The sequence below is a fragment of the Pristiophorus japonicus genome, chromosome 17 (assembly GCF_044704955.1).
Source record: "Pristiophorus japonicus isolate sPriJap1 chromosome 17, sPriJap1.hap1, whole genome shotgun sequence".
NCBI lineage: Eukaryota > Metazoa > Chordata > Chondrichthyes > Pristiophoridae > Pristiophorus > Pristiophorus japonicus.
This window is the reverse complement of record NC_091993.1, coordinates 52,069,182-52,094,779: the sequence shown is the minus strand read 5'-3', so window position 1 is coordinate 52,094,779 and position 25,598 is coordinate 52,069,182. Positions and strand designations below refer to the sequence as shown.

The following is a 25,598-nucleotide window of genomic DNA, read 5'->3' as shown; positions in this document are numbered from 1 at the left end:
AGGTATTTCCTATCCATTCTATCTAGGCCCCTCATAATTTTATACATATTAATCAGGTCTCCCCTCAGTCGTCTCTGTTCTGAAGAAAACAACCCCAACCTACTAGCCTATCCAATCTTTCCTCATCGCTAAAAATCTCCAGTCCAGGCAACATCCTCGTAAATCTTCTCTGTATCCGCTCTGGTGCAATCACATCTTTCCTGTAATGTGGTGACCAGAACTGCACGCAGTACTCCAGCTGTGGCCTAACTAATGTTTTATACAGTTCAAGCATAACCTCCCTGCTCTTGTATTCTATACCTCGGCTAATAAAGGCAAACATTCCGTATGCCTTCTTAACCACCTTATCCACCTGTCCTACCTTCAGGGATCCGTGGACATGCACTTCAAGGTCCCTCTGTTCCTCTACACTTCAGTGTCCTACCATTTATTGTATATCCCCTTGCCTTGTTAGCCTTCCCCAAATGCACTACCTCACACTTCTCCGATTGAATTCCATTTGCCACTGTTCTGCCCACCTGACCAGTTCATTGATATCTTCCTGCAGTCTACAGCTTTCTTCATTATCATCTACATGGCCAATTTTTGTATCATCTGCAAACTTCTTAATCTACAATCAGGTCTAAATCATTTATATATACCACAAGAAGCAAGGGTCCCAATACTGAGCTCTGCAGAACCTCACTGGAAACATCCTTCAAGTCACAAAAACAACCATCAACGATTACCCTTTGCTTCTCACCTCCCCACCAGTGATGGTGGTGCAGGAGGCTGTAATTACACATTCCCACCAGTGATGGTGCTGCAGGAGGCTGTAATTACACCTTCCCACCAGTGATGGTGGTGCAGGAGGCTGTAATTAAACATTCCCACCAGTGATGGTGCTGCAGGAGGCTGTAATTACACATTCCCACCAGTGATGGTGCTGCAGGAGGCTGTAATTACACATTCCCACCAATGATGGTGCTGCAGAAGGCTGTAATTACATGTTTACACCAGTGATGGTGCTGCAGGAGGCTGTAATTACACATTCCCATTAGTGGTGCTGCAGGAGGCTGTAATTACACATTCCCACCAGTGGTGGTACAGGAGGGTGTAATTGCCATCATAGGCAGTCCCTCGAAGTGAGGATGACTTGCTTCGACGCCAAAAAGGGATGAGTTCACAGCTGTTTCAATGAAGGACTTAATATTCCAGATTCCGAACTACATCATGGAGGGTCGAAGATGCCTGTGCATGGATTTTTTTTAACGTGTTGTGACCGTTGCACACCAGCCACCACATGGGTTTGACAGAGCTAGGTCTTGGTTCAGTGGCAAGGATTACCCAAGACGACTGAAGACCAGCTCTGCTGCATGGATGGAGTGCGCACACATATAGCAGTATGGGCTGGCCTGTGTTGCCCCTGGGCCGTCGACTCTTCTGGTTCCCAGATTCACACCTCTCCTGGGCCCTGGCACTGCCTTCTACAAACTCTTGACGCTTCTTTGCCCCTCCTGCTGTGCTTGCCCGCACTGCAATCAGTGACCTGACTTTGCAGCCGTCACCCTCCTGCAGTGGTATGCCGCCGCACGCTGCTCCCTCTGATGCAACCTTTCAATCACAGTAAATTCTCTTCAATTCAGTAATGTGGGGTAGTTACACATCCCCACCAGTGGCGGTGCAGGAGGCTGTAATTACACATCCCCACCAGTGGCGGTGCAGGAGGCTGTAATTACACATCCCCACCAGTGGCGGTGCAGGAGGCTGTAATTACACATCCCCACCAGTGGCGGTGCAGGAGGCTGTAATTACACATCCCCATCAGTGGCGGTGCAGGAGGCTGTAATTACACATCCCCACCAGTGGCGGTGCAGGAGGCTGTAATTACACATCCCCACCAGTGGCGGTGCAGGAGGCTGTAATTACACATCCCCACCAGTGGCGGTGCAGGAGGCTGTAATTACACATCCCCATCAGTGGCGGTGCAGGAGGGTGACTCTTGCAAACTGGAGCGCTGAACAGTTCTGGTCTCCATATTATAAAAGGATTAATCTGTGCCTTTGTTATCTCCAGACTTGACTATTCCAATGCACTCGCGGCTGCCCATGTCCTAACTTGCAACAAAGTGTTGCTCACCCTTTGCTGGCCCAGAAGAGGCGAAGGCCCAGGGGCAGCACAGGCCAGCCCACACTGTGATATGTGTGCACGCTCGGTCTGTGCAGCAGAGCTGGTCTCCAGTTACTCTTGGGTAATCCTTGCCACTGGACCAAGACCTAACTGTCAAGCCCATGTGGTGGCTGGTGTGCAACGGCCACTACACGTTAAAAAAAATCCATGCACAGGCATCTTCCATCCTTCACAATGTAGTTCGGGATCTGAAATATTAGGTCCTTCATTGAAACACCCTGTGAACTCATTCCTTTTTGGCGTGGAAGCAAGTCATCCTCGGTTCGAGGGACTGCCTATGATGATGAGGACCTCCTCACCAGTGGTGGTGCAGGAGGCTGTAATTGCAGTGCGGTGCTCTATTTCTGTCCTAAATGTGGGATTGGAAAACTGCAAATGTAATGCCCCTATTTAAAAAAGGAGGCAGACAAAAAACAGGAAACTGTAGACCAGTTAGCCTAACATCTGTTGGGAAAATCTGTTATTAAGGAAGTAGTAGCAGGACATTTGGAAAAGCATGATTCAATCACGCAGAGTCAGCAAGGTTTTATGAAAGGGACATCATGTTTGACAAATTTGCTGGAGTTCTTTGAGGATGGAATGAGCAGGGTGGATAAGGGGGAACCAGTGGATGGTGGTGTATTTGGATTTCTAGAAGTCATTCGATAAAGTGCCATATAAAAGGTTACTGTACAAGATAAAGGTTCATGGGGTTGGGGGTAATATATTAGCATGGATAGAGAATTAGCTAACGCCAGAAAACAGTGTCGGGATAAATGGGTCATTTTACGGTTGGCAAACAGTGACTAGTGGGGTGCCGCAGGGATTGGTGCTGGGTCCTCAACTATTTACAATCTATATTAATTACTTGGATGAAGGGACAGAGTGTAATGTAACCAAGTTTGCTGATGATACAAAGATGGGTGGGAAAGCAAATTGTGAGGAGGACACAAAAAATCTGCAAAGGGATAGAAACCGGCTAAGTGAGTGGGCAAAAATTTGGCAGATGGAGTATAACGTGAGAAAATGAGAGGTTATTCACTTTGGCAGAAAAAATAGAAAAGCAAATTATAATTTAAATGGAGAAGAATTGCAAGTGGTGCTGCAGTACCGAGGGACCTGGGGGTCCTTGTGCATGAAACAGAAAAAATTAGTATGCAGGTACAGCAAATAATCAGGAAGGCAATTGGAATGTTGGCCTTTATTGCAAGGGAGATAGAGTATAAAAGCAGAGAAGTTCTGCTACATCTGTACAGGGTATTGGTGAGACACCTAGAATACTGTGTACAGTTTTGGTCTCCAAATTTGCATTGGAGGCTGTTCAGAGAAGGCTCACTGGGTTGATTCTGGAGATGAGGGGGCTGACTTATGAGGAAAGGTTGAGTAGGTTGGGCCTCTACTCATTGGAATTCAGAAGAATGAGAGGTGATCTTATCAAAACGTATAAGATAATGAGGGGGCTCGACAAGGTGGATGCAGAGAGAATATTTCCATTCATAGGGGAAACTAAAACTAAGGGACTTAGTCTCAGAATAAGGGGCTGCCCATTTAAAACTGAGATGAGGAGGAATTTCTTGTAAATCTATGGAATTCTCTGCCCCAGAGAGCTGTGGAGGCTGGGCCATTGAATATATTTAAGGTGGAGATAGACAGATTTTTGAGTGATAAGGGAATAAAGGGGAGCGGGCAGGGAAGTGGAACTGAGTCCATGATCAAATCAGCCATGATCTTATTCAACGGCGGAGCAGGCTTGAGGGGCCAAGGTGGCCTGCTCCTGCTCCTATTTCTTATGTTCAAACTCCAAGTGTCACATTGTCAGCCGTGGCTCAGTGGGTAGGCCTTGCTGCTCTGAGTCAGAAGTTTGGGGGTTCATGTCCCACTCAAGGAACATGAGCACAATAATCTAGGCTGATATGCTAGTGTAGTGCTGAGGGAGTACTGCACTGTCGGAGATGCTTTCTTTCAGCGAGGAGCTGGGGGCCGGCGAGGAGCGGGGGGCCTGGAGGTTTATTGATAAAGTATCTTTCTTTCTCTTTTATAACTGCTAAGTCTAATTTGAGGGATGGCAGAGCAGCTCAGTCCTGTGGAGTGCATGTCCTGCGGCATGTGGGAAGTCCTGGATGCTTCACGCAGCCTAGACAACCATCTGTACAGGAGGTGTCTTCAGCTTCAACTACTCGAGCTCCGCATTTCGGAGCTTGAGCAGCGGCTGGAGTCACTATGGTGCATCCGCGAGGCTGAGAGCTACGTGGATAGCAAGTTTCAGGAGGTGGTCACCCCGCAGCTTCAAAGCAGCCAGAGCCAAATCCAAGGCACCATGGGTGGCTCAGCTGTACAGGGGAGAGGGACAATGAATAAAAGAGCTTTAATGGCAGGGGATTCAATAGGGGAATAGACAGGCGTGACTCCAGAATGGTATGGTGCCTCCCTGGTGCCAGGGTCAAGGATATCACAGAGCGGACACAGGGCATTCTGGGGGGAGAGGGTGAACAGCCAAAGATCATGGTCCATATTGGGACCAATGACATAGGTAGAAAGAGGGATGAGGACCTACAGGCAAAATTTAGGGAGCTCGGAGAAAAATTAAAGGGTAGGACCTCAAAGGTAGTAATCTCCAGGTTACTACCAGTGCCACGTGCTAATGAGTACAAAAATAGAATGATAGAGAGGATGAACGCGTGGCTGGAGAGTTGGTGTAGGAGGGAGGGCTTTAAATTCCTGAGGCATTGGGACCGCTTCTAGGGGAAATGGGACCTGTATAAACCGGACGGGTTGCATCTCAACAGCGTCGGGACTAATATCCTGTCGGGGAGTTTTGCTAGTGCTGTTGGAAAGAGTTTAAACTAGCTTGGCAGGGGGATGGGAACCTGAGAACAAATTCAGTGGGGAGGGAAGTAAAGCTGAAATTGGAAAGCAAGAATGTAGAAAATGAATCTGTAAAACAGGAAACAAGGTTTAGTAAGTAGTAATCAAGGAGGTCTTCCTGTGTTAAATGGTATATACTTCAACACAAGGAGCATAGTGAATAAGGCGGATGAGCTGAGAGCACAGGTAGACACTTGGGAGTATGACATTATAGCCATTACAGAGACTTGGCTGAAAGAGGGGCAGGTTTGGCAGCTCAATATTCCTGGTTACAGGATTTTTAGACAGGACAGAGAGGGGGGTAAAAAGGGGTGGGGGTAGGTCACGGTATTGATTAAATAAACTATTATAGCAATGAGGAGGGATGATATGTTTGAGGGATCATCAAATGAGGCCATATGTGTCGAACTGAAAAATAAAAAAGGGGCGATCACACTGCTGGGCATGTATTATCGACCCCCAAACAGTGTGAGGGAGATAGAAGAGCAAATATGTAGGCAAATTTCTGTGAAGTCCGAAAACCTTCGGGCACTAATAGGGGATTTCAACTATCCTAATACTGATTGGGAGATATATAGTGTGAAGGGTATAGAGGGTGCGAAATTCTTAAAATGCATTCGAGAACTTTTTTTAGTCAGTATGTAACCAGCCCAACATGGGAGGGGATGATTCTGGATTTAGTTTTGGGGAATGAAGCTGGGCAGGTGGAAGGGGTATCAGTGAGGGAGAGCACTTGGGTGCCAGTGACCATAATTCAGTCAGATTCAAGGTAGTTATGGATAAGAACAAGGATGGACCAGGAATAAAAGTCCCAAATTGGGGAAAAGCTAACTTTGCTAAGTTAAGAAGTGATTTGGCCAGAGTGGACTGGAAACAGCTACTTGTAGATAAATTAGTGTTAGAACAGTGGGAGGCATTTAAGGAGGAGATCCGGAAGGCCCAGGCCAAACATGTGCCCTGAAAGAAAAAGGGTGGGAGTAACAATTCTAGAGCCCCTTGGATGTCTAGGAACTTACAGGGGAGGAAAAAGAAAAAAAGGAAAGCTTATGTCATATACCGATGGCTAAATACTGTAGAATCTCTGGAGGAATATAGAAAGTTCACAGGTGAAATTAAAAAGGGATATTAGGAAAGCTAAGAGAGAGCATGAAAAATTCTTGGCAAGTAAAATCAAGGAAAACCCAAAGATGTTCTATAAATATATTAAGAGCTAGAGGATAACTAAAGAAAGGGTAGGGTCTATCAGAGACTCATTAGCACGTGGCACCGGTAGTAACCTGGAGATTACTACCTCCCAGTGGATTGACAAATCGCAAATGTAATGCCCCTATTTTTAAAAGAAAAAGCAGGCAAAAAGCAAGAAACTATAGACCAGTTAGCCTAACATCTGTCGTTGGGAAAATGCTGGAGTCCATTATTAAGGAAGCAGTAGCGGGAAATTTGGAAAAGCATGATTCAATCAAGCAGAGTCACCGTGGTCTTATGAAAGAGAAATCGTATTTGACAAATTTGCTGGAATTCTTTGAGGATGTACCGAGCAGGGTGGATAAGGGGGAACCAGTAGATGTGGTGTATTTGGATTTCCAGAAGGCCTTCGATAAGGTGCCACATAAGAGGTTACTGCACAAGATAAAAGCTCACGGGGTTGGGGGTAATATATTAGCATGGATAGAGGATTGGCTAGCCAGACTGGACGTTGGCTCAGTTGAGGAGCAGTGGAGGACTTTTGAGGAGCTCTTTCATAGTGCTCAACAAAAATATGTTCCGGTGGAAAAGGGGGGCGGTGGGAGAGAGGATGACCAGCCATGGATGGCCAGGGAAGTAAAGGAGAGTGTCAAATTGGGAGCCGGTGCATATGGGGTGGCTGGGGTAGGTGGGAGACTAGAAGATTGGGAAAACTTTGGACGATGGCGGAGGATGACTGGGAGAGCAGTGAAGAGGGGGAAGCTTAGACTTGCGCAGGACATAAGAGCGGATAGTGGAAGCTTTTGCCGATATGTAGAATGGAGGGGAGTGACTGGGGTGAGTGTTGGTCCCTTGGAAGATGAGAGGGGGGATTTGGTGATGGGAGGTGTGGAAATGGCTGAGACCTTAAACAATTGTTTTGCTTTGGTCTTCACAGTGGAAGACACAAAAACCACGCCAAAAATTGATGGTCGCGGGAATGTGGGAAGGGAGGACCTTGAGACGGTCACTCGCTGGGGGGATAGTGCTGGACAGGCTCATGGGACCCTGGGTGGACGGGTCCCCTGGTCCTGATGAAATGCATCCCGGGGTATTAGGAGAGATGGCGGAAGTTATAGCAGATGCATTCGTTATAATCTACCAAAATTCTCTGGACTCTGGACACAGAAAGTTACTGCAGAAGATAAAGGTACGCGGAGTCAGAGGAAATGTATTAGCATGGATCGAGAATTGGCTGGCTAACAGAGAGCGGAGAGTCAGGATAAATGGGTACTTTTCGGGTTGGAAATCGGTGGTTAGTGGTGTGCCACAGGGATCGGTGCTGGGGCCACAACTATTTGCAATATGCGTGGATGGCTTGGGGGAGGGGACAGAGTGTGGTGCAGCAGGGTTTGCAGATGACACGAGGATTGGTGGGAGGCCGGGTTGTGTGGAGGATGCGGAGGGGCTGCAAAGAGATTTAGATAGGTAAAGCGAATGGGCTGAGGTTTGGCAGATGGAATACAATGGTCGGAAGGTGTTTACATACATAACTCCTCCCCTCCTTTCCTTTCCCCCCTTCCCTCCCCTCCCCTTCCCTCCCCCCCACTCCCCTCCTGCCCCCACTCCCCTTCCCTCCCCCCCACTCCCCTTCCCTCCCCCCCCACTCCCCTTCCCTCCCCCCCCACATCCCCTTCCCTTCCCCCCCCACTCCCCTTCCCTTCCCCCCCCCACTCCCCTCCCTTCCCCCCCCACTCCCCTTCCCTTCCCCCCCACCCCTTCCCATCCCCCCCCACTCCCCTCCCTTCCCCCCCCACTCCCTTCCCTTCCCCCCCCACCCCTTCCCTTCCCCCCCCCACTCCCCTTCCCCCCCCACTCCCCTTCCCTTCCCCCCCCTCTCCCTTCCCTTCCCCCCCCACTCCCCTTCCCTTCCCCCCCCACTCCCCTTCCCTTCCCTTCCCCCACTCCCCTTCCCTTTCCCCCCCACTCCCCTTCCCTTCCCCCCCACTCCCCTTCCCTTCCCCCCCACTCCCCTTCCCTTCCCCCACTCCCCTTCCCTTCCCCCCCACTCCCCTTCCCTTCCCCCCCACTCCCCTTCCCTTCCCCCCCACTCCCCTTCCCTTTCCCCCCCACTCCCTTCCCTTTCCCCCCACTCCCCTTCCCTTCCCCCCCCACTCCCCTTCCCTTCCCCCCCACTCCCCTTCCCTTCCCCCCCCACTCCCCTTCCCTTCCCCCCCACTCCCCTTCCCTTCCCCCCCACTCCCCTTCCCTTCCCCCCCACTCCCCTTCCCTTCCCCCCACTCCCCTTCCCTTCCCCCCCACTCCCCTTCCCTTCCCCCCCACTCCCCTCCCTTCCCCCCCACTCCCCTTCCCTTCCCCCCCACTCCCCTTCCCTTCCCCCCCACTCCCCTTCCCTTCCCCCCCACTCCCCTTCCCTTCCCCCCCACTCCCCTTCCCTTCCCCCCACTCCCCTTCCCTTCCCCCCCACTCCCCTTCCCTTCCCCCCACTCCCCTTCCCTTCCCCCCCACTCCCCTTCCCTTCCCCCCCACTCCCCTTCCCTTCCCCCCACTCCCCTTCCCTTCCCCCCACCCCTTCCCTTCCCCCCACTCCCCTTCCCTTCCCCCCCACTCCCCTTCCCTTCCCCCCACTCCCCTTCCCTTCCCCCCCACTCCCCTTCCCTTCCCCCCCCACTCCCCTTCCCTTCCCCCCACCCCCTTCCCTTCCCCCCCACTCCCCTTCCCTTCCCCCCCACTCCCCTTCCCTTCCCCCCCCTCCCCCTTCCCTTCCCCCCCACTCCCCTTCCCTTCCCCCACTCCCTTCCCTCCCCCCACTCCCCTTCCCTTCCCCCCCACTCCCCTTCCCTTCCCCCCCACTCCCCTTCCCTTCCCCCCCACTCCCCTTCCCTTCCCCCCCACTCCCCTTCCCTTCCCCCCACTCCCCTTCCCTCCCCCCCACTCCCCTTCCCTTCCCCCCACTCCCCTTCCCTTCCCCCCACTCCCCTTCCCTTCCCCCCCACTCCCCTTCCCTTCCCCCCCCACTCCCCTTCCCTTCCCCCACCCTTCCCTTCCCCCCCACTCCCCTTCCCTTCCCCCCCCACTCCCCTTCCCTTCCCCCCCACTCCCCTTCCCTTCCCCCCCCACTCCCCTTCCCTTCCCCCCCCACTCCCCTTCCCTTCCCCCCCCACTCCCCTTCCCTTCCCCCCCCACTCCCCTTCCCTTCCCCCCCCACTCCCCTTCCCTTCCCCCCCCACTTCCCTTTCCTTCCCCCCCCACTCCCCTTCCCTTCCCCCCCCACTCCCCTTCCCCCCCCCACTCCCCCTTTCTCCCCCCCCACTCCCCTTTCTCCCCCCCACTCCCCTTTCTCCCCCCCCCCACTCTCCTTTCTCCCCCACTCCCCCTTTCTCCCTCTCCCCCCTCCCCTCCTTTCTCCCTCCCTCCCCTCCTTTCTCCCCCCCTCCCCTCCTTTCTCCCCCCTCCCCTCCTTTCTCCCCCCCTCCCCTCCTTTCTCCCCCCTCCCCTCCTTCTCCCCCCCTCCCCTCCTTTCTCCCCCCTCCCCTCCTTTCTCCCCCCCTCCCCTCCTTTCTCCCCCCTCCCCTCCTTTCTCCCCCCTCCCTCCTTTCTCCCTCTCCTTTCTCCCCCCTCCCCTCCTTTCTCCCCCCCTCCCCTCCTTTCTCCCCCCTCCCCTCCTTTCTCCCCCCCTCCCCTCCTTTCTCCCCCCCTCCCCTCCTTTCTCCCCCCCTCCCCTCCCTTTCTCCCCCCCTCCCCTCCTTTCTCCCCCCCTCCCCTCCTTTCTCCCCCCCTCCCCCCTTTCTCCCCCTCCCCTCCTTTCTCCTCTCCCCCCCTCCCCTCCTTTCTCCCCCCCCCCCTCCCTCCCCCCCCTCCCCTCCTTTCTCCCCCCCTCCCCTCCTTTCTCCCCCCTCCCCTCCTTTCTCCCCCCTCCCCTCCTTTCTCCCCCCTCCCCTTCTTTCTCCCCCCTCCCCTCCTTTCTCCCCCCCTCCCCTCCTTTCTCCCCCCCTCCCCTCCTTTCTCCCCCCCTCCCCTCCTTTCTCCCCCCCCTCCCCTCCTTTCTCCCCCCCTCCCCTCCTTTCTCCCCCCCTCCCCTCCTTTCTCCCCCCCTCCCCTCCTTTCTCCCCCCCTCCCCTCCTTTCTCCCCCCCTCCCCTCCTTTCTCCCCCCCTCCCCTCCTTTCTCCCCCCCTCCCCTCCTTTCTCCCCCCCTCCCCTCCTTTCTCCCCCCCTCCCCTCCTTTCTCCCCCCCTCCCCTCCTTTCTCCCCCCCTCCCCTCCTTTCTCCCCCCTCCCCTCCTTTCTCCCCCCCTCCCCTCCTTTCTCCCCCCCTCCCCCTCCTTTCTCCCCCCCTCCCCTCCTTTCTCCCCCCCTCCCCTCCTTTCTCCCCCCCTCCCCTCCTTTCTCCCCCCCTCCCCTCCTTTCTCCCCCCCTCCCTCCTTTCTCCCCCCCTCCCCTCCTTTCTCCCCCCTCCCCTCCTTTCTCCCCCCCTCCCCTCCTTTCTCCCCCCCTCCCCTCCTTTCTCCCCCCCTCCCCTCCTTTCTCCCCCCCTCCCCTCCTTTCTCCCCCCCTCCCCTCCTTTCTCCCCCCCTCCCCCCTATAGAAACATGGAAAATAGGTGCAGGAGTAGGCCATTTGGCCCTTCGAGCAGGCCATTCGGCACTTCGAGCCTGCACCGCCATTCAATGAGTTCATGGCTGAACATGTAACTTCAGTACCCCATTCCTGCTTTCTCGCCATAACCCTTGATCCCCCTAGTAGTAAGGACTACATCTAGCTCCTTTTTGAATATATTTAGTGAATTGGCCTCAACAACTTTCTGTGGTAGAGAATTCCACAGGTTCACCACTCTCTGGGTGAGGAAGTTTCTCCTCATCTCGGTCCTAGATGGCTTACCCCTTATCCTTCGACTGTGTCCCCTGGTTCTGGACTTCCCCAACAGTGGGAACATTCTTCCTCCATCTAACCTGTCAGAATTTTATGTTTCTATGAGATCCCCACTCATTCTGCTGAACTCCAGTGAATACAGGCCCAGTCGATCCAGTCTTTCCTGATATGTCAGTCCCGCCATCCCCTCCCCTTTCTCCTCTCCCCTCCCCCTCTCCTGTTATGTTCTGACTAACTCCAAGACTGTATACTGTAAGCTCAAACTGTTGTGACCTTGGTCTCTTTAATGTAACTCCAGAGAGAGGAAGCAGCCTGATAGACCTTTTATACCTGCTTGCCCAGGGTGTGCAGGTGACCCTTGGGTCTCCCACAGGTGCGTCGCCCTGGTAGCAAGTCTAACACCCTAATAAAGTTTACATACATAACTCCTCCCCTCCTTCCCCCACTCTCTTCCCCTACCCCCCCGCTCTCTTCCCCCGACCCCCCCGCTCTCTTCCCCCGACCCCCCCGCTCTCTTCCCCCGACCCCCCCGCTCTCTTCCCCCGACCCCCCCGCTCTCTTCCCCCGACCCCCCCGCTCTCTTCCCCCGACCCCCCCGCTCTCTTCCCCCGACCCCCCCGCTCTCTTCCCCCGACCCCCCCGCTCTCTTCCCCCGACCCCCCGCCCCCCCGCTCTCTTCCCCCGACCCCCCGCTCTCTTCCCCCGACCCCCCCGCTCTCTTCCCCCGACCCCCCCGCTCTCTTCCCCCGACCCCCCCGCTCTCTTCCCCCGACCCCCCCGCTCTCTTCCCCCGACCCCCCCGCTCTCTTCCCCCGACCCCCCCGCTCTCTTCCCCCGACCCCCCCGCTCTCTTCCCCCGACCCCCCCGCTCTCTTCCCCCGACCCCCCCGCTCTCTTCCCCCGACCCCCCCGCTCTCTTCCCCCGACCCCCCCGCTCTCTTCCCCCGACCCCCCCGCTCTCTTCCCCCGACCCCCCCCGCTCTCTTCCCCCGACCCCCCCGCTCTCTTCCCCCGACCCCCCCGCTCTCTTCCCCCGACCCCCCCGCTCTCTTCCCCCGACCCCCCCGCTCTCTTCCCCCGACCCCCCCGCTCTCTTCCCCCGACCCCCCCGCTCTCTTCCCCCGACCCCCCCGCTCTCTTCCCCCGACCCCCCCGCTCTCTTCCCCCGACCCCCCCGCTCTCTTCCCCCGACCCCCCCGCTCTCTTCCCCCGACCCCCCCGCTCTCTTCCCCCGACCCCCCCGCTCTCTTCCCCCGACCCCCCCCGCTCTCTTCCCCCGACCCCCCCGCTCTCTTCCCCCGACCCCCCCGCTCTCTTCCCCCGACCCCCCCGCTCTCTTCCCCCGACCCCCCCGCTCTCTTCCCCCGACCCCCCCGCTCTCTTCCCCCGACCCCCCCGCTCTCTTCCCCCGACCCCCCCGCTCTCTTCCCCCGACCCCCCCGCTCTCTTCCCCCGACCCCCCCGCTCTCTTCCCCCGACCCCCCCGCTCTCTTCCCCCGACCCCCCCGCTCTCTTCCCCCGACCCCCCCGCTCTCTTCCCCCGACCCCCCCGCTCTCTTCCCCCGACCCCCCCGCTCTCTTCCCCCGACCCCCCCGCTCTCTTCCCCCGACCCCCCCGCTCTCTTCCCCCGACCCCCCCGCTCTCTTCCCCCGACCCCCCCGCTCTCTTCCCCCGACCCCCCCGCTCTCTTCCCCGACCCCCCCGCTCTCTTCCCCCGACCCCCCCGCTCTCTTCCCCCGACCCCCCCGCTCTCTTCCCCCGACCCCCCCGCTCTCTTCCCCCGACCCCCCCGCTCTCTTCCCCCGACCCCCCCGCTCTCTTCCCCCGACCCCCCCGCTCTCTTCCCCCGACCCCCCCGCTCTCTTCCCCCGACCCCCCCGCTCTCTTCCCCCGACCCCCCCCGCTCTCTTCCCCCGACCCCCCCGCTCTCTTCCCCCGACCCCCCCCGCTCTCTCCCCCGACCCCCCCCGCTCTCTTCCCCCGACCCCCCCCGCTCTCTTCCCCCGACCCCCCCCGCTCTCTTCCCCCGACCCCCCCCGCTCTCTTCCCCCGACCCCCCCGCTCTCTTCCCCCGACCCCCCCCGCTCTCTTCCCCCGACCCCCCCCGCTCTCTTCCCCCGACCCCCCCCGCTCTCTTCCCCCGACCCCCCCGCTCTCTTCCCCCGACCCCCCCCGCTCTCTTCCCCCGACCCCCCCCGCTCTCTTCCCCCGACCCCCCCCGCTCTCTTCCCCCGACCCCCCCCGCTCTCTTCCCCCGACCCCCCCGCTCTCTTCCCCCGACCCCCCCCGCTCTCTTCCCCCGACCCCCCCCGCTCTCTTCCCCCGACCCCCCCGCTCTCTTCCCCCGACCCCCCCGCTCTCTTCCCCCGACCCCCCCCGCTCTCTTCCCCCGACCCCCCCCGCTCTCTTCCCCCGACCCCCCCCGCTCTCTTCCCCCGACCCCCCCCGCTCTCTTCCCCCGACCCCCCCCGCTCTCTTCCCCCGACCCCCCCCGCTCTCTTCCCCCGACCCCCCCCGCTCTCTTCCCCCGACCCCCCCGCTCTCTTCCCCCGACCCCCCCCGCTCTCTTCCCCCGACCCCCCCCGCTCTCTTCCCCCGACCCCCCCGCTCTCTTCCCCCGACCCCCCCCGCTCTCTTCCCCCGACCCCCCCCGCTCTCTTCCCCCGACCCCCCCCGCTCTCTTCCCCCGACCCCCCCCGCTCTCTTCCCCCCGACCCCCCCCGCTCTCTTCCCCCGACCCCCCCCGCTCTCTTCCCCCGACCCCCCCCGCTCTCTTCCCCCGACCCCCCCCGCTCTCTTCCCCCGACCCCCCCCGCTCTCTTCCCCCGACCCCCCCGCTCTCTTCCCCCGACCCCCCCCGCTCTCTTCCCCCGACCCCCCCCGCTCTCTTCCCCCGACCCCCCCGCTCTCTTCCCCCGACCCCCCCCGCTCTCTTCCCCCGACCCCCCCCGCTCTCTTCCCCCGACCCCCCCCGCTCTCTTCCCCCGACCCCCCCCGCTCTCTTCCCCCGACCCCCCCGCTCTCTTCCCCCGACCCCCCCCGCTCTCTTCCCCCGACCCCCCCGCTCTCTTCCCCCGACCCCCCCCGCTCTCTTCCCCCGACCCCCCCCGCTCTCTTCCCCCGACCCCCCCCGCTCTCTTCCCCCGACCCCCCCCGCTCTCTTCCCCGACCCCCCCCGCTCTCTTCCCCCGACCCCCCCCGCTCTCTTCCCCCGACCCCCCCCGCTCTCTTCCCCGACCCCCCCCGCTCTCTTCCCCCGACCCCCCCCGCTCTCTTCCCCCGACCCCCCCCGCTCTCTTCCCCCGACCCCCCCCGCTCTCTTCCCCCGACCCCCCCCGCTCTCTTCCCCCGACCCCCCCCGCTCTCTTCCCCCGACCCCCCCCGCTCTCTTCCCCCGACCCCCCCCGCTCTCTTCCCCCGACCCCCCCCGCTCTCTTCCCCCGACCCCCCCCGCTCTCTTCCCCCGACCCCCCCCGCTCTCTTCCCCCGACCCCCCCCGCTCTCTTCCCCCGACCCCCCCCGCTCTCTTCCCCCGACCCCCCCCGCTCTCTTCCCCCGACCCCCCCCGCTCTCTTCCCCCGACCCCCCCCGCTCTCTTCCCCCGACCCCCCCCGCTCTCTTCCCCCGACCCCCCCCGCTCTCTTCCCCCGACCCCCCCCCGCTCTCTTCCCCCGACCCCCCCCGCTCTCTTCCCCCGACCCCCCCCGCTCTCTTCCCCCGACCCCCCCCGCTCTCTTCCCCCGACCCCCCCCGCTCTCTTCCCCCGACCCCCCCCGCTCTCTTCCCCCGACCCCCCCCGCTCTCTTCCCCCGACCCCCCCCGCTCTCTTCCCCCGACCCCCCCCGCTCTCTTCCCCCGACCCCCCCCGCTCTCTTCCCCCGACCCCCCCGCTCTCTTCCCCCGACCCCCCCCGCTCTCTTCCCCCGACCCCCCCCGCTCTCTTCCCCCGACCCCCCCCGCTCTCTTCCCCCGACCCCCCCCGCTCTCTTCCCCCGACCCCCCCCGCTCTCTTCCCCCGACCCCCCCCGCTCTCTTCCCCCGACCCCCCCCGCTCTCTTCCCCCGACCCCCCCCGCTCTCTTCCCCCGACCCCCCCCGCTTCTTCCCCCGACCCCCCCCGCTCTCTTCCCCCGACCCCCCCCGCTCTCTTCCCCCGACCCCCCCCGCTCTCTTCCCCCGACCCCCCCCGCTCTCTTCCCCCGACCCCCCCCGCTCTCTTCCCCCGACCCCCCCCGCTCTCTTCCCCCGACCCCCCCCGCTCTCTTCCCCCGACCCCCCCCGCTCTCTTCCCCCGACCCCCCCCGCTCTCTTCCCCCGACCCCCCCCGCTCTCTTCCCCCGACCCCCCCCGCTCTCTTCCCCCGACCCCCCCCCCCGCTCTCCTCCCCCGACCCCCCCCCCCGCTCTCCTCCCCCGACCCCCCCCCCCCCCGCTCTCCTCCCCCGACCCCCCCCGCTCTCCTCCCCCGACCCCCCCCCCGCTCTCCTCCCCCGACCCCCCCCGCTCTCCTCCCCCGACCCCCCCCGCTCTCCTCCCCCGACCCCCCCCGCTCTCCTCCCCCGACCCCCCCCGCTCTCCTCCCCCGACCCCCCCCGCTCTCCTCCCCCGACCCCCCCCGCTCTCCTCCCCCGACCCCCCCCCCCCGCTCTCCTCCCCCGACCCCCCCCCCCCGCTCTCCTCCCCCGACCCCCCCCGCTCTCCTCCCCCGACCCCCCCCGCTCTCCTCCCCCGACCCCCCCCGCTCTCCGCCCCCGACCCCCCCCGCTCTCTCTCTCTTCCCCTACCCCCCCGCTCTCTTCCCCCGACCCCCCCCGCTCTCTTCCCCCGACCCCCCCCGCTCTCCGCCCCCGACCCCCCCCGCTCTCTCTCTCTTCCCCTACCCCCCCACCCTAGCCATTCCCTCAGGCTTTCTTTGTTATCAAAATTCAAATTATGTCTTTTTAAGTTAAAATTAGAATGAGGAAGGACACACTCTGCCATTCTCTGCGTGTTCTTGTTTTGTTCCGTCTGTCTGTATGGCTCTCGATGTTAGAAATTAGAACAAATTAATTTTGAACTGTCAACAAAACACAGGTGGGTTAACCAGAAGTTTTCTGTTAGTTTAAAATTCAGCCAATTATTTTTGAGAAATAGACTAAAATTAACATTGTCTCTCAGTTGATTTGCTTTCTGAAGTTTATAGAACACAAAAACGACAGCAATTTTAACACTATAGCAATTAACAGCAGTTTGTTTTTATATATTTTCAGACGAACTTTCCACTTCCAGAGTTTGTCGTAGCAGTTGGTTTTTTCCTGGTTCTCATCATCGAGCGAATTGTTCTGGAGTGCCATAGCAGCAGTTTGAGTGAGACCACCCCTCTTATTGCACACCGTACTCCAGCAGCAACCCACTGCACTGATGGCATGATTAACTACTGTGTACTGATAAACACCAACAGTGCGGAGACCACACAGTCCCATGTCCATGTTGATGTCAATGCCCATTCTGCTTTCCATTCTTTTATTCTCTTCCTTTCTCTATCCTTACACTCCCTATTTGAGGGATTGCCCATTGGTCTACAGCAGACAGAGTCAAAGGTTTTACAGATCTTTGTCGCCATTTTAATTCATAAAAGTATAATTGTTTTCAGCATGGCTCTGAAGCTTACACAGAGCAATGTGCAGCAAGGCCGAGTGATATTATACGTTATAGTGTTTGCAATGATGTCCCCTCTGGGGATTGTGATTGGTATTATAATCACACAGGTCAAGTCAGCCAGCACTGACCTGGCACAGAGTCTGCTTGAAGGGATCACTGCAGGGACATTCATTTACATCACCTTTTTAGAAATTTTGCCTCATGAACTAAATTCCACCGATGGGCGACTGCTGAAGCTCCTGGGCATTCTCTTTGGCTTCTGTATAATCACTGCGCTCTCCTTCATACCTTAACACTTCACGTTTCAACATTTTAGTCATAGTTTTAACTCTTTTTTTTTAAATTGATTTCACTTGCTAATTCTTAACTAATCTTTAAACAGCTGAGGTGGGATTGTCCTGATCTCTGGCCCCCTCGCTCCCCACAATGGCTCCCTGCCTTGTCTATGTTGCCTGGGGCATGAAACATAGAAAATAGGTGCAGGAGTAGGCCATTCGCCCCTTTGAGCCTGCACCGCCATTCAATAAGATCATGGCTGATCATTCCCTCAGTACCCCTTCCCTGCTTTCTCTCCATACCCCTTGATCCCTTTAGCCGTAAGGGCCATATCTAACTCCCTCTCGAATATATCCAATGAACTGGCATCAACAACTCTCTGCGGCTGGGAATTCCACAGGTTAACAACTCTGAGTGAAGAAGTTTCTTCTCATCTCAGTCCTAAATGGCCTACCCCGTATCCTAAGACTGCGTCCCCTGGTTCTGGACTTCCTCAACATCGGGAACATTCTACCCGCATCTCACCTGTCCCGTCCCGTCAGAATCTTATATGTTTCTATGAGATCCCCTCTCATCCTTCTAAACTCCAGTGTATAAAAGTCCCAGTTGATCCAGTCTCTCCTCATATGTCAGTCCAGCCATCCCTGGAATCAGTCTGGTGAACCTTTGCTGCACTCCTCAATAGCAAGAACGTCCTTCCTCAGATTAGGAGACCAAAACTGAACACAATATTCCAGGTGAGGCCTCACTAAGGCCCTGTACAACTGCAGTAAGACCTCCCTGCTCCTATACTCAAATCCTCTAGCTATGAAGGCCAACATACCATTTGCCTTTTTCACCGCCTGCTGTACCTGCATGTCAACTTTCACTGACTGCACTTGAAAGTTGGCTTGCACCTATTGCAGGCCCATCGATGACATGCTAATGAGGGGATGCGGAATTCCAAGCCTTCTCACTTTCCTGTGATAGAGAATTCAAACAGGCTGCATTTAGACAGGCTGTGAAAAAACACAGGCCACATTGCATTAAGTCATCAATCAACTTGACATTTTCGGACCTTGGGTAGCGAGCCAATTAAAACGTTAAAAGACTTTCAGTTGAGCCAATAAGGTCAAAGAAGGCAAGTTCTTTTCTGTAAATTGATCCAGGTATAAATACAGCCATTTTGACCATGTGGTTTCAGTAAGACAAAGAAACTGGCAATCAGCCAGCAGTTTGTTGCTCTCTGCCAAGATTAAAAAGTTAAAACTACCATCGGAGTTCGTATTTCATTGGAAATTAAGAGATCTAACAATTTTGGCGCTGCGAGCAGGGTCGCTGAGGAAAGAAACTGAATTTTGGACATTGGACCTATATCTAGAAGTAAGGACACCTCTTTTTTAAAAAAAAAAAGTCCTCGGTCAAAAGTCTAAATTCGCCTCTCCTTCTATGCGATTCCGAAAGCCTCCGGTTTGCGAACCCTCCGGTTGCTAGTCGGCTCGAGGTCCCATAGACGTCTAAACTTCGGCGGTGTGTTAGTTAATTAATCACCGACCTATTGATCGGCTAGCGAGCCTACGACTCGAGACCCCAGTAAACAAATCAATGTAATGGCAGCAGGAGATAAGAACAAAGAATTGCCTACAACGGTTAAAGGTGGGCAGGCACTATCTGAAGTTTCGCTAGATTTAATTCTCGAACAGTTGAAAGAATACATAGAGCAACAATTCAACTTATCTAAAACCTGTATTAAGATCGAACAAAAGTATGGAACCTCCAAAGGACAATGGTCCTTGGACGAGATTCAAAGGGTCTGGGGAAAAACGACCCGTATGAAAAATAAAGAGCGAACTAGATGGTCCCTAGCGGTTATGGGCCAGATCCGAAACCGGAATGAAATTATAACGCGTTCCCAACATGATCGAGAACTGACCAGTACAAAGGACCAATTGCAAGCAGTTTGTGCACAGCTGCGACAGAAAAAGCTTGAACTTGAAAAGCTGGAAGCGGAAGTTAAAGATCTTAAAGGTGAAATTAAAGAATGGAAAAAATCATTAGGTCAAGAGACAGTAATAGGAAAAGGAAAATGTATTGATCAATTCCCAGGGTACCCATGTTTGGATAAATTAAAAGCGCAAACCCGAAGACACGACCGAGGAATAGATACGGTTTCTGAATCCTCCGACAATACAATGTCGGAGGATGATGAAGAATTAGGGGTGCGCTTTGCCCCATTTAAAAAAAGACGCGTTGTAGTCAAATCAGAAGAGACCGGATGAGGGCGGAACCAAAAAAACAAAGAGAAGGGTGTCTGGAGAATACTTAGTTCATGCTCCGGCAGACCTAGAGAAAATTGATAAATGGTCCAAGGAATTGCCCAATCCAAAGAAAGGGGGAGTAAAAACGTGGGACCAATTGGACCGCTTAAGAAATATAGATCAACTTCATCCCTGGGACGGAGTGCAAATTTTGACCATAATGGTGCCAAAAACACAGGGAAGAAAATTGCACGACAAGGTAGATGAAGCTTTGGGGCAGAATGATCAAGAATTAGACGCAGGATGGGAGGCAATTAAATACTGGCTGCAAGCCTTCAGTCCAGCTAAGACAGACTGGGGAAAAATTGCAGCCTGCCAACAGAAAGGAACAGAGGAGGTCCTGGAGTATGAGGAGCGGTTTAGATGCATGTGGCTAGAACATTCGGGTATGAATAATACGGATGAGGAAATGGATGAACAAGCGTTTGGACCCCTGAAAGCAGCTTTCGTGGCAGGTCTAAAGCCAGAACTGTCCAAAATGCTGAAGGTAGTGTTACCGGACTGGGAAGGTAGAGGAACTACCTTTGCAGCATTGGTGGATCGATGTAACCAATTAGATCGGGATATGGGAGCTAAAGTCCGAGCTGTACAGGCTATGGGATGGAAATCCCAGGATTCCGATAAACAGTCATTCGGAAAATTACCTGGAAAATGTCATTATTGTGGGAAAGAAGGTCACTGGGCCAAGACGTGCAGGGCAAAACAGCAAGGTCGTGGCTGGGAAAGAGGACGCAGCCAGTGATACAATTCAGCTAACAAGTCAGGCTTGTCACAAGATAACGACCTCATAGAAGCATTTAAGCGACTGACAATACAACAACAGAAGGAGTTACTTGGGATAGCAAAAAACAATTAGAGCCCACCCTGGCCCCCCTCCTCGCACTAATACAACAAAGGGGAGGTGGGCTATATATAACTGTGAGGGTGGGCGATAAGGATGTGGACTGTCTTTTAGACACAGGGGTAGAATTAACATGCTTACCCCTACAATATGGAGACTTTTTGCTGTTGGATGGAGTTGGGGGCCATAAAATGGAAATTAAAAGGACAACACCGGTACTTATAGGGCTGGGTCCACATGAACTAACCACGCCGGTCTGGATAGGCCCAGTAGATCAACCCCTTTTGGGAATGGACGTTCGAATCCAAATAGATTCATCGTTGCATTTCGAGGATGGTCGGGTGACATGGTCAATTAGAACTTTGAAGAAAGAAGAATTGAAGGAACACCCGATATGGGCTAAAGATAAGAACAATTGTGGCCTATTCCAGATGGAGCCTGCGTCATTTAAAGGGACCAAGCCTCCATGCACTAAACAGTATCCCATCAGTCCAACTGCCATCGCGGGAATCTTACCGGTTATTCAGCAATTGGAGAAACAAGGGGTGCTTATTAAAACGCATAGCTCCTCTAATAGCCCCGTGTGGCCGGTACAGAAATCTAATGAGACTTGGCGTTTGACTGTCGATTATAGGAAAGCTAACCAGTGTATTGATCAAAAAGCTCCTTTGGTCGCAGATCCCTCCACCATTTTTAATGCCCTCAAACCGGAACATAAATATTTCTCGGTTATAGATATGGCCAACGGATTTTGGTCGGTGCCTCAGGTTCGACAGTGGTTTGCTTTCACGGTCCAAGGACAACAGTATACTTGGACCCGGTTACCGCAGGGTTTCCACAACAGCCCTATGGTATTCCACATGGCTTCACAAAGCCATTTGCGAGAATTACCTCCCCTGTCATCCACAGTCATCCAATATGTAGACGATATCCTGCTAGCTTCAAACACGGAAGAACAGCATGAACAAGATTTACGAGCTTTGCTGGATCACCTTCGGCTGAAAGGACATAAAGCCAGCATCGACAACGCACAAATATCCCAAGAAGAGGTTGTATACCTGGGACAAAAGATTTCACAAGGAAAGAGAGAACTTACCCAGGATAGAACTGCAGCCATTCGGGCTGCTAAAAAACCCACCATTATTCAGGAATTAAGGTCTTTGGGATTGTGTAACTTTAACAGAAATTGGATTGACTCCTTCACACAGCTTGCTCAGCCACTGAATGATATTTTAAAGGGGAAACGTGCCTCTAAAGAAGCCATCACCCTCACTAAAGAACAGCAAGAGGCCTTCCTGAGTTTGAAAAAGGCTTTGTGTTCGGCACCGGCTCTGGGAATCCCCGACAGTGGTAAGCCATTTACCCTGTTTGTTCATAAGAAAGAAGGATATATGACAGCTATACTGACACAAGAACATGGGGATCGGCAAAGACCTATTGGCTATTATTCGGCAAAACTGGATGCGGTAGCCCTCGGATGGGGAAGTTGCGTAAGGGCCATGGAAGCTACGTGTCGAGCGGTAATGATCACTGCGGGTCTAGTCCTCGACCAAAAGCTGATTGTCAAGTGTCCCCACACCGTACACGCTTTGCTGTCTATGAATAGAATGTCTCAGGTGACAGCAGCAAGATGGACCCGCTGGACAGCAGTTTTGGAAGCTCCTAATCTCCATATCGTCCAGGCCAGCCCGGTTAATCCCGCAACTATGCTCCCGATGTCAGAATCGAGGGAGCAAGAGGGGGGAGAATGTGAAGAGCATGACTGCGTGGAGATTTTAAAAGAAACAGAAGAAGCAGCCTTAGCAGCAGAGGAGCCTCTGCACAACCCAGACCTCATCCTGTTTACAGATGGTTCCTCCTTTGTTGACAATGGTACCAGAAAAGCAGGATGGGCAGTTACAATCTTATATGAGGTAGTGGCAAAAGGATGTTTACCCTCAGGAACGTCAGCACAATAGGCCAAGTTACGGGCCCTGTCAGAAGCATGTCGAATAGCAGAAGGACAGACAGCTAATGTCTACACAGATTTGTGTTATGCTTTTAGAGTCGCTCACGACTTTGGTATGTTATGACGGAAAAGAGGATTCCTCACTGTTGCTGGTACACCTATCCGAAATGGAAAAGAAGTCCGAGACTTACTGGAGGCCATACAATTACCTCAGGAAGTGTCCATCCTGAAGTGTAAGGCCCATACCAAGGAAAATACACAGAAGCACAGGGAAATGCCCGAGCCGACCAGGCAGCTAAAGATGCCACCTCACAGGGCGTTCCTCCAGAAGAACCAACACAGATGTGCAGATTGAAAGCACTCAGGACTCTGACACGAGACCTTCAAACAATGCAAGGCGAGTGCTCCCGAGAGGAAAAATGGACATGGATTGAGGCAGGAATTAAGCTATGCGAAGATGGTGTCTGGAGACAAAGAGTTACCGACAAGCCAGTCGCGCCACAAACGCTTATGCCTTTTTTAGCCCAACAGATCCACTCATAGGGACACTTGGCCTCACAACAGATGACGGCACGGTTCCAGAAAAGCTGGTGGGGTCGGGGATTTAAAAAACATGCCCAGCTGGTAACAAACCGCTGTGTGGTCTGCCAGAAAAATAATTCTGGACCCATTACGGTGTAAGGGGTGGTTTGCAGGGGGTCAGCTTTCCCTTCTGACCTTATATGAGCGGTTCCGAATCGCTCCCACACCCTTGGTTCTAGACACTGGAATTATGAAGGGACTGTGACAGACTTGGACAGACAATCGGTTTCAAGGTAGGAAGCAGGTATGGCTTTATTGTGTTTAAAAAGAAGTAAAAGGCACACCTTTAATAACACACACAGACCAATACACACTGAGGGGTACAACACATTGAATAAAATGTCAAATTGCAGCCTGTGGGGAAAAGAATACAGCTTAAACTCTAAATGGGGTAAGGAGGAGAATGCAGATACATTTACACAAGTTATCCCAGCCTCCCTCCCCCAATTCCCCTAACTAACTAAGTTATAGTTCTGTGGGTTCAGGGGCCATGCTCACCAATCCCCTTTTTGACAGTTGCCGGTGAATCGCGGTTTTGGGGTTCGCTGCACTTGGCCTTCTAGGCGAGCCGTACCCCGGTCGGAGGAGAGGACTTCGGACTGCGTAGTCTTCGGTTGGGGTGTGTCCGTTGATGCGGTAAGTTGCGTTTTGGATGTATGGGGTAAGTACCCACTTTCTTTGGTTAGGGATAGTTTTAGTTAGTCCCTTTTGGTAATTTCTCACCTGTTGGTCGTTCCGAAGTAGATTGTAGAGTGGAAATAAAGGTTGATTCTTCAGTTTTTGCTGAGTTGGTTTTGGTTGGTCGTTTCGCTGGTTGTAGTAGCCCGGGTTTTGTCAATTTGGTTGCTGACAACCTTCCATTTCGTGGGCCTCGTGCTCAGTCAGTTCTTGATGAGTTCTAGTCGTTTCCTTCACTGCTCCATTTCTTCACTCCCCAGCTCCAGCTGCTTGTGTCTGTGTCTGTGTTCCAGTCTGTGTGCTGCTCCTTGCTGGTCTTTCCTTGTAAAACTGGGGGATAGATATATTCCAAAAAAAGGCTCCGTTATCTCCCATCAAATCTCTTGGGCTCTGTTTAAACTGTACTGTCCACTGATTTTCAAATGTCTCCTTTGTCAGCAGTAACTCGATTAGGGTGTGAGAATGTGCTATCAGTGGTTTTGCATTGTTTTAGAATTTTCCAGTTTCTTGACCATGATTTCCATTGTGCTTGATTGGGTAATTCGATTATCTCTTAGAGGGTGAATAGTTCCCCCAGACAGTCTGGGGTCTTTAATACACGAATTTGGCCCCACCTCTTGTATTTGGTAACTTTTTTTTTTACAGCCAAAATGTTGTAGAATCTTAAAATTGATATGCTCCTTCCCATAGATGTTTAGGGGATCTCAAGCTTCTGTAATTTAGGTCCATTTTGAATTCCCTTTCCTATGAGTCCAAACACTGGGGGGGGGGGGTTCTCTATGAATGCATCCCCTTTTATCCCCCGCAGGTTTCGTCTGCCCCTTTAAACTCATTTTAAAAGCCCAGAAAGGGATTCTTCTCCTCTGTAGGGGAAAGGTACCTGGAATCTTTGCGAGATATTGGTAAATTCTACAACGGTAATGCCCCAACTGAGGCCCCCTGCCCCTGTCAGACCATTCCAGCATCTGCAGGTTGATTATATATCTCTTCCTTCATGCCAAGGATACACAAACATTCTTGTCATGGTTGACAGATCCTCTAGATGGGTGGAAGCTGTCCCAACTAAAAGAGCCACAGCCAATCACACTGCAAAGGTCTTGTGTAAGGATTACATTCCCCGATGGGGAGTCCCGAGTAGCATTGACTCAGATCAGGGAACACACTTTACAGGTGCTGCCAAGAAGTCTGCAGGTTACTGAACATTACGTGGGATTTACACTGTCCTTATCATCCACAATCATCAGGACATGTAGAGCGAATGAATCGAACTCTGAAACAACGGCTTGCCAAATATCACCAAGAAGGAACACCATGGCCCCAGGCACTACCAATAGTGCTATGTAGCATTAGGGCAACCCCGAACAGAACTACAGGTCGAAGCCCATTTGAAATTATAACAGGAAGACCCATGTCGCTGCCAGGAACTATCGATTTACGGAAAGCTGATGTTCACTTAATGAGTGACACTTTGTTATCATACTGTCAGAACGTAGCCAATGCTATTAGTTCAGTTTCCCAACAGGTATCGGCAGCTTGGGGTAATCCACCCAAAGGAGGACACGACGTCATCCCGGGAGTCTGGGTGTATGTGAAAAAGTTGCATAAAGAACCTTTGGGTGCCAAGTAGGAGGGACCTTATCAAGTTTTATTGACCACCCAGGCAGCTGTTAAAGTCCAAGGAAAGAAAGCCTGGATCCACGCTTCACACGTTAAATGAGCATCCATAACTGAAGCTGAAATCTAATAAGGACAATTACTTTTTGCGAAAATGTATAAATTTACTGTATTATTGATTGTAGGTATTCTAGGCATAGGCCTACTTCTTACTAGCCGACCCTCTGCACCAAAGGGAAATAGTAGGGTAGCAAGGGAATTACATGTAAATACCTTTTATTTTTATATTGTTTGTTTATGTTGATTAAATGTTGTTGCGACCAGGCGGCTGTAGCTGCTGTCCCGCAGGTGAGACACCTTGCAGGTCCCAGCAGACCGTCTGTACGTGGCACAGGTGTATGTTATGCTTAAGGAAAGGTTGTTTACTGGTTGAATTAAGATATTGATTTGGATTAAATTGGAATAAGGTTAATTAACCTACTAAAACCAGACTTCCATTGTGGCCACGATGGAACTCGGGTTGGTGTAAATTTGTGTGGAAGCTTCTAGTCCGGACATGTGGCGAAACACATCAACAAATTTTCGAAGGAAACTCTATTAACATGTATGAAATTATTTTATAGAATGTTTAACCAGTGATACCTGATGTTTTATGA

General features: G+C 54.5%; 1 protein-coding gene across 1 annotated transcript in view; it reads left to right on the top strand.

The window, feature by feature from the left end:
* slc39a1 (solute carrier family 39 member 1) overlaps nt 1-18,233 on the top strand; it is a 172,948-nt gene extending 154,715 nt beyond the window's left edge. The window contains exon 2 of the mRNA XM_070859138.1: nt 16,316-18,233. Within this exon, the coding sequence (XP_070715239.1) occupies nt 16,316-16,999 (684 nt within the window). The 3' untranslated portion in view covers nt 17,000-18,233. The remainder of the gene's footprint in view (nt 1-16,315) is intronic.
* The last annotated feature ends 7,365 nt before the right edge of the window (nt 18,234-25,598 follow it).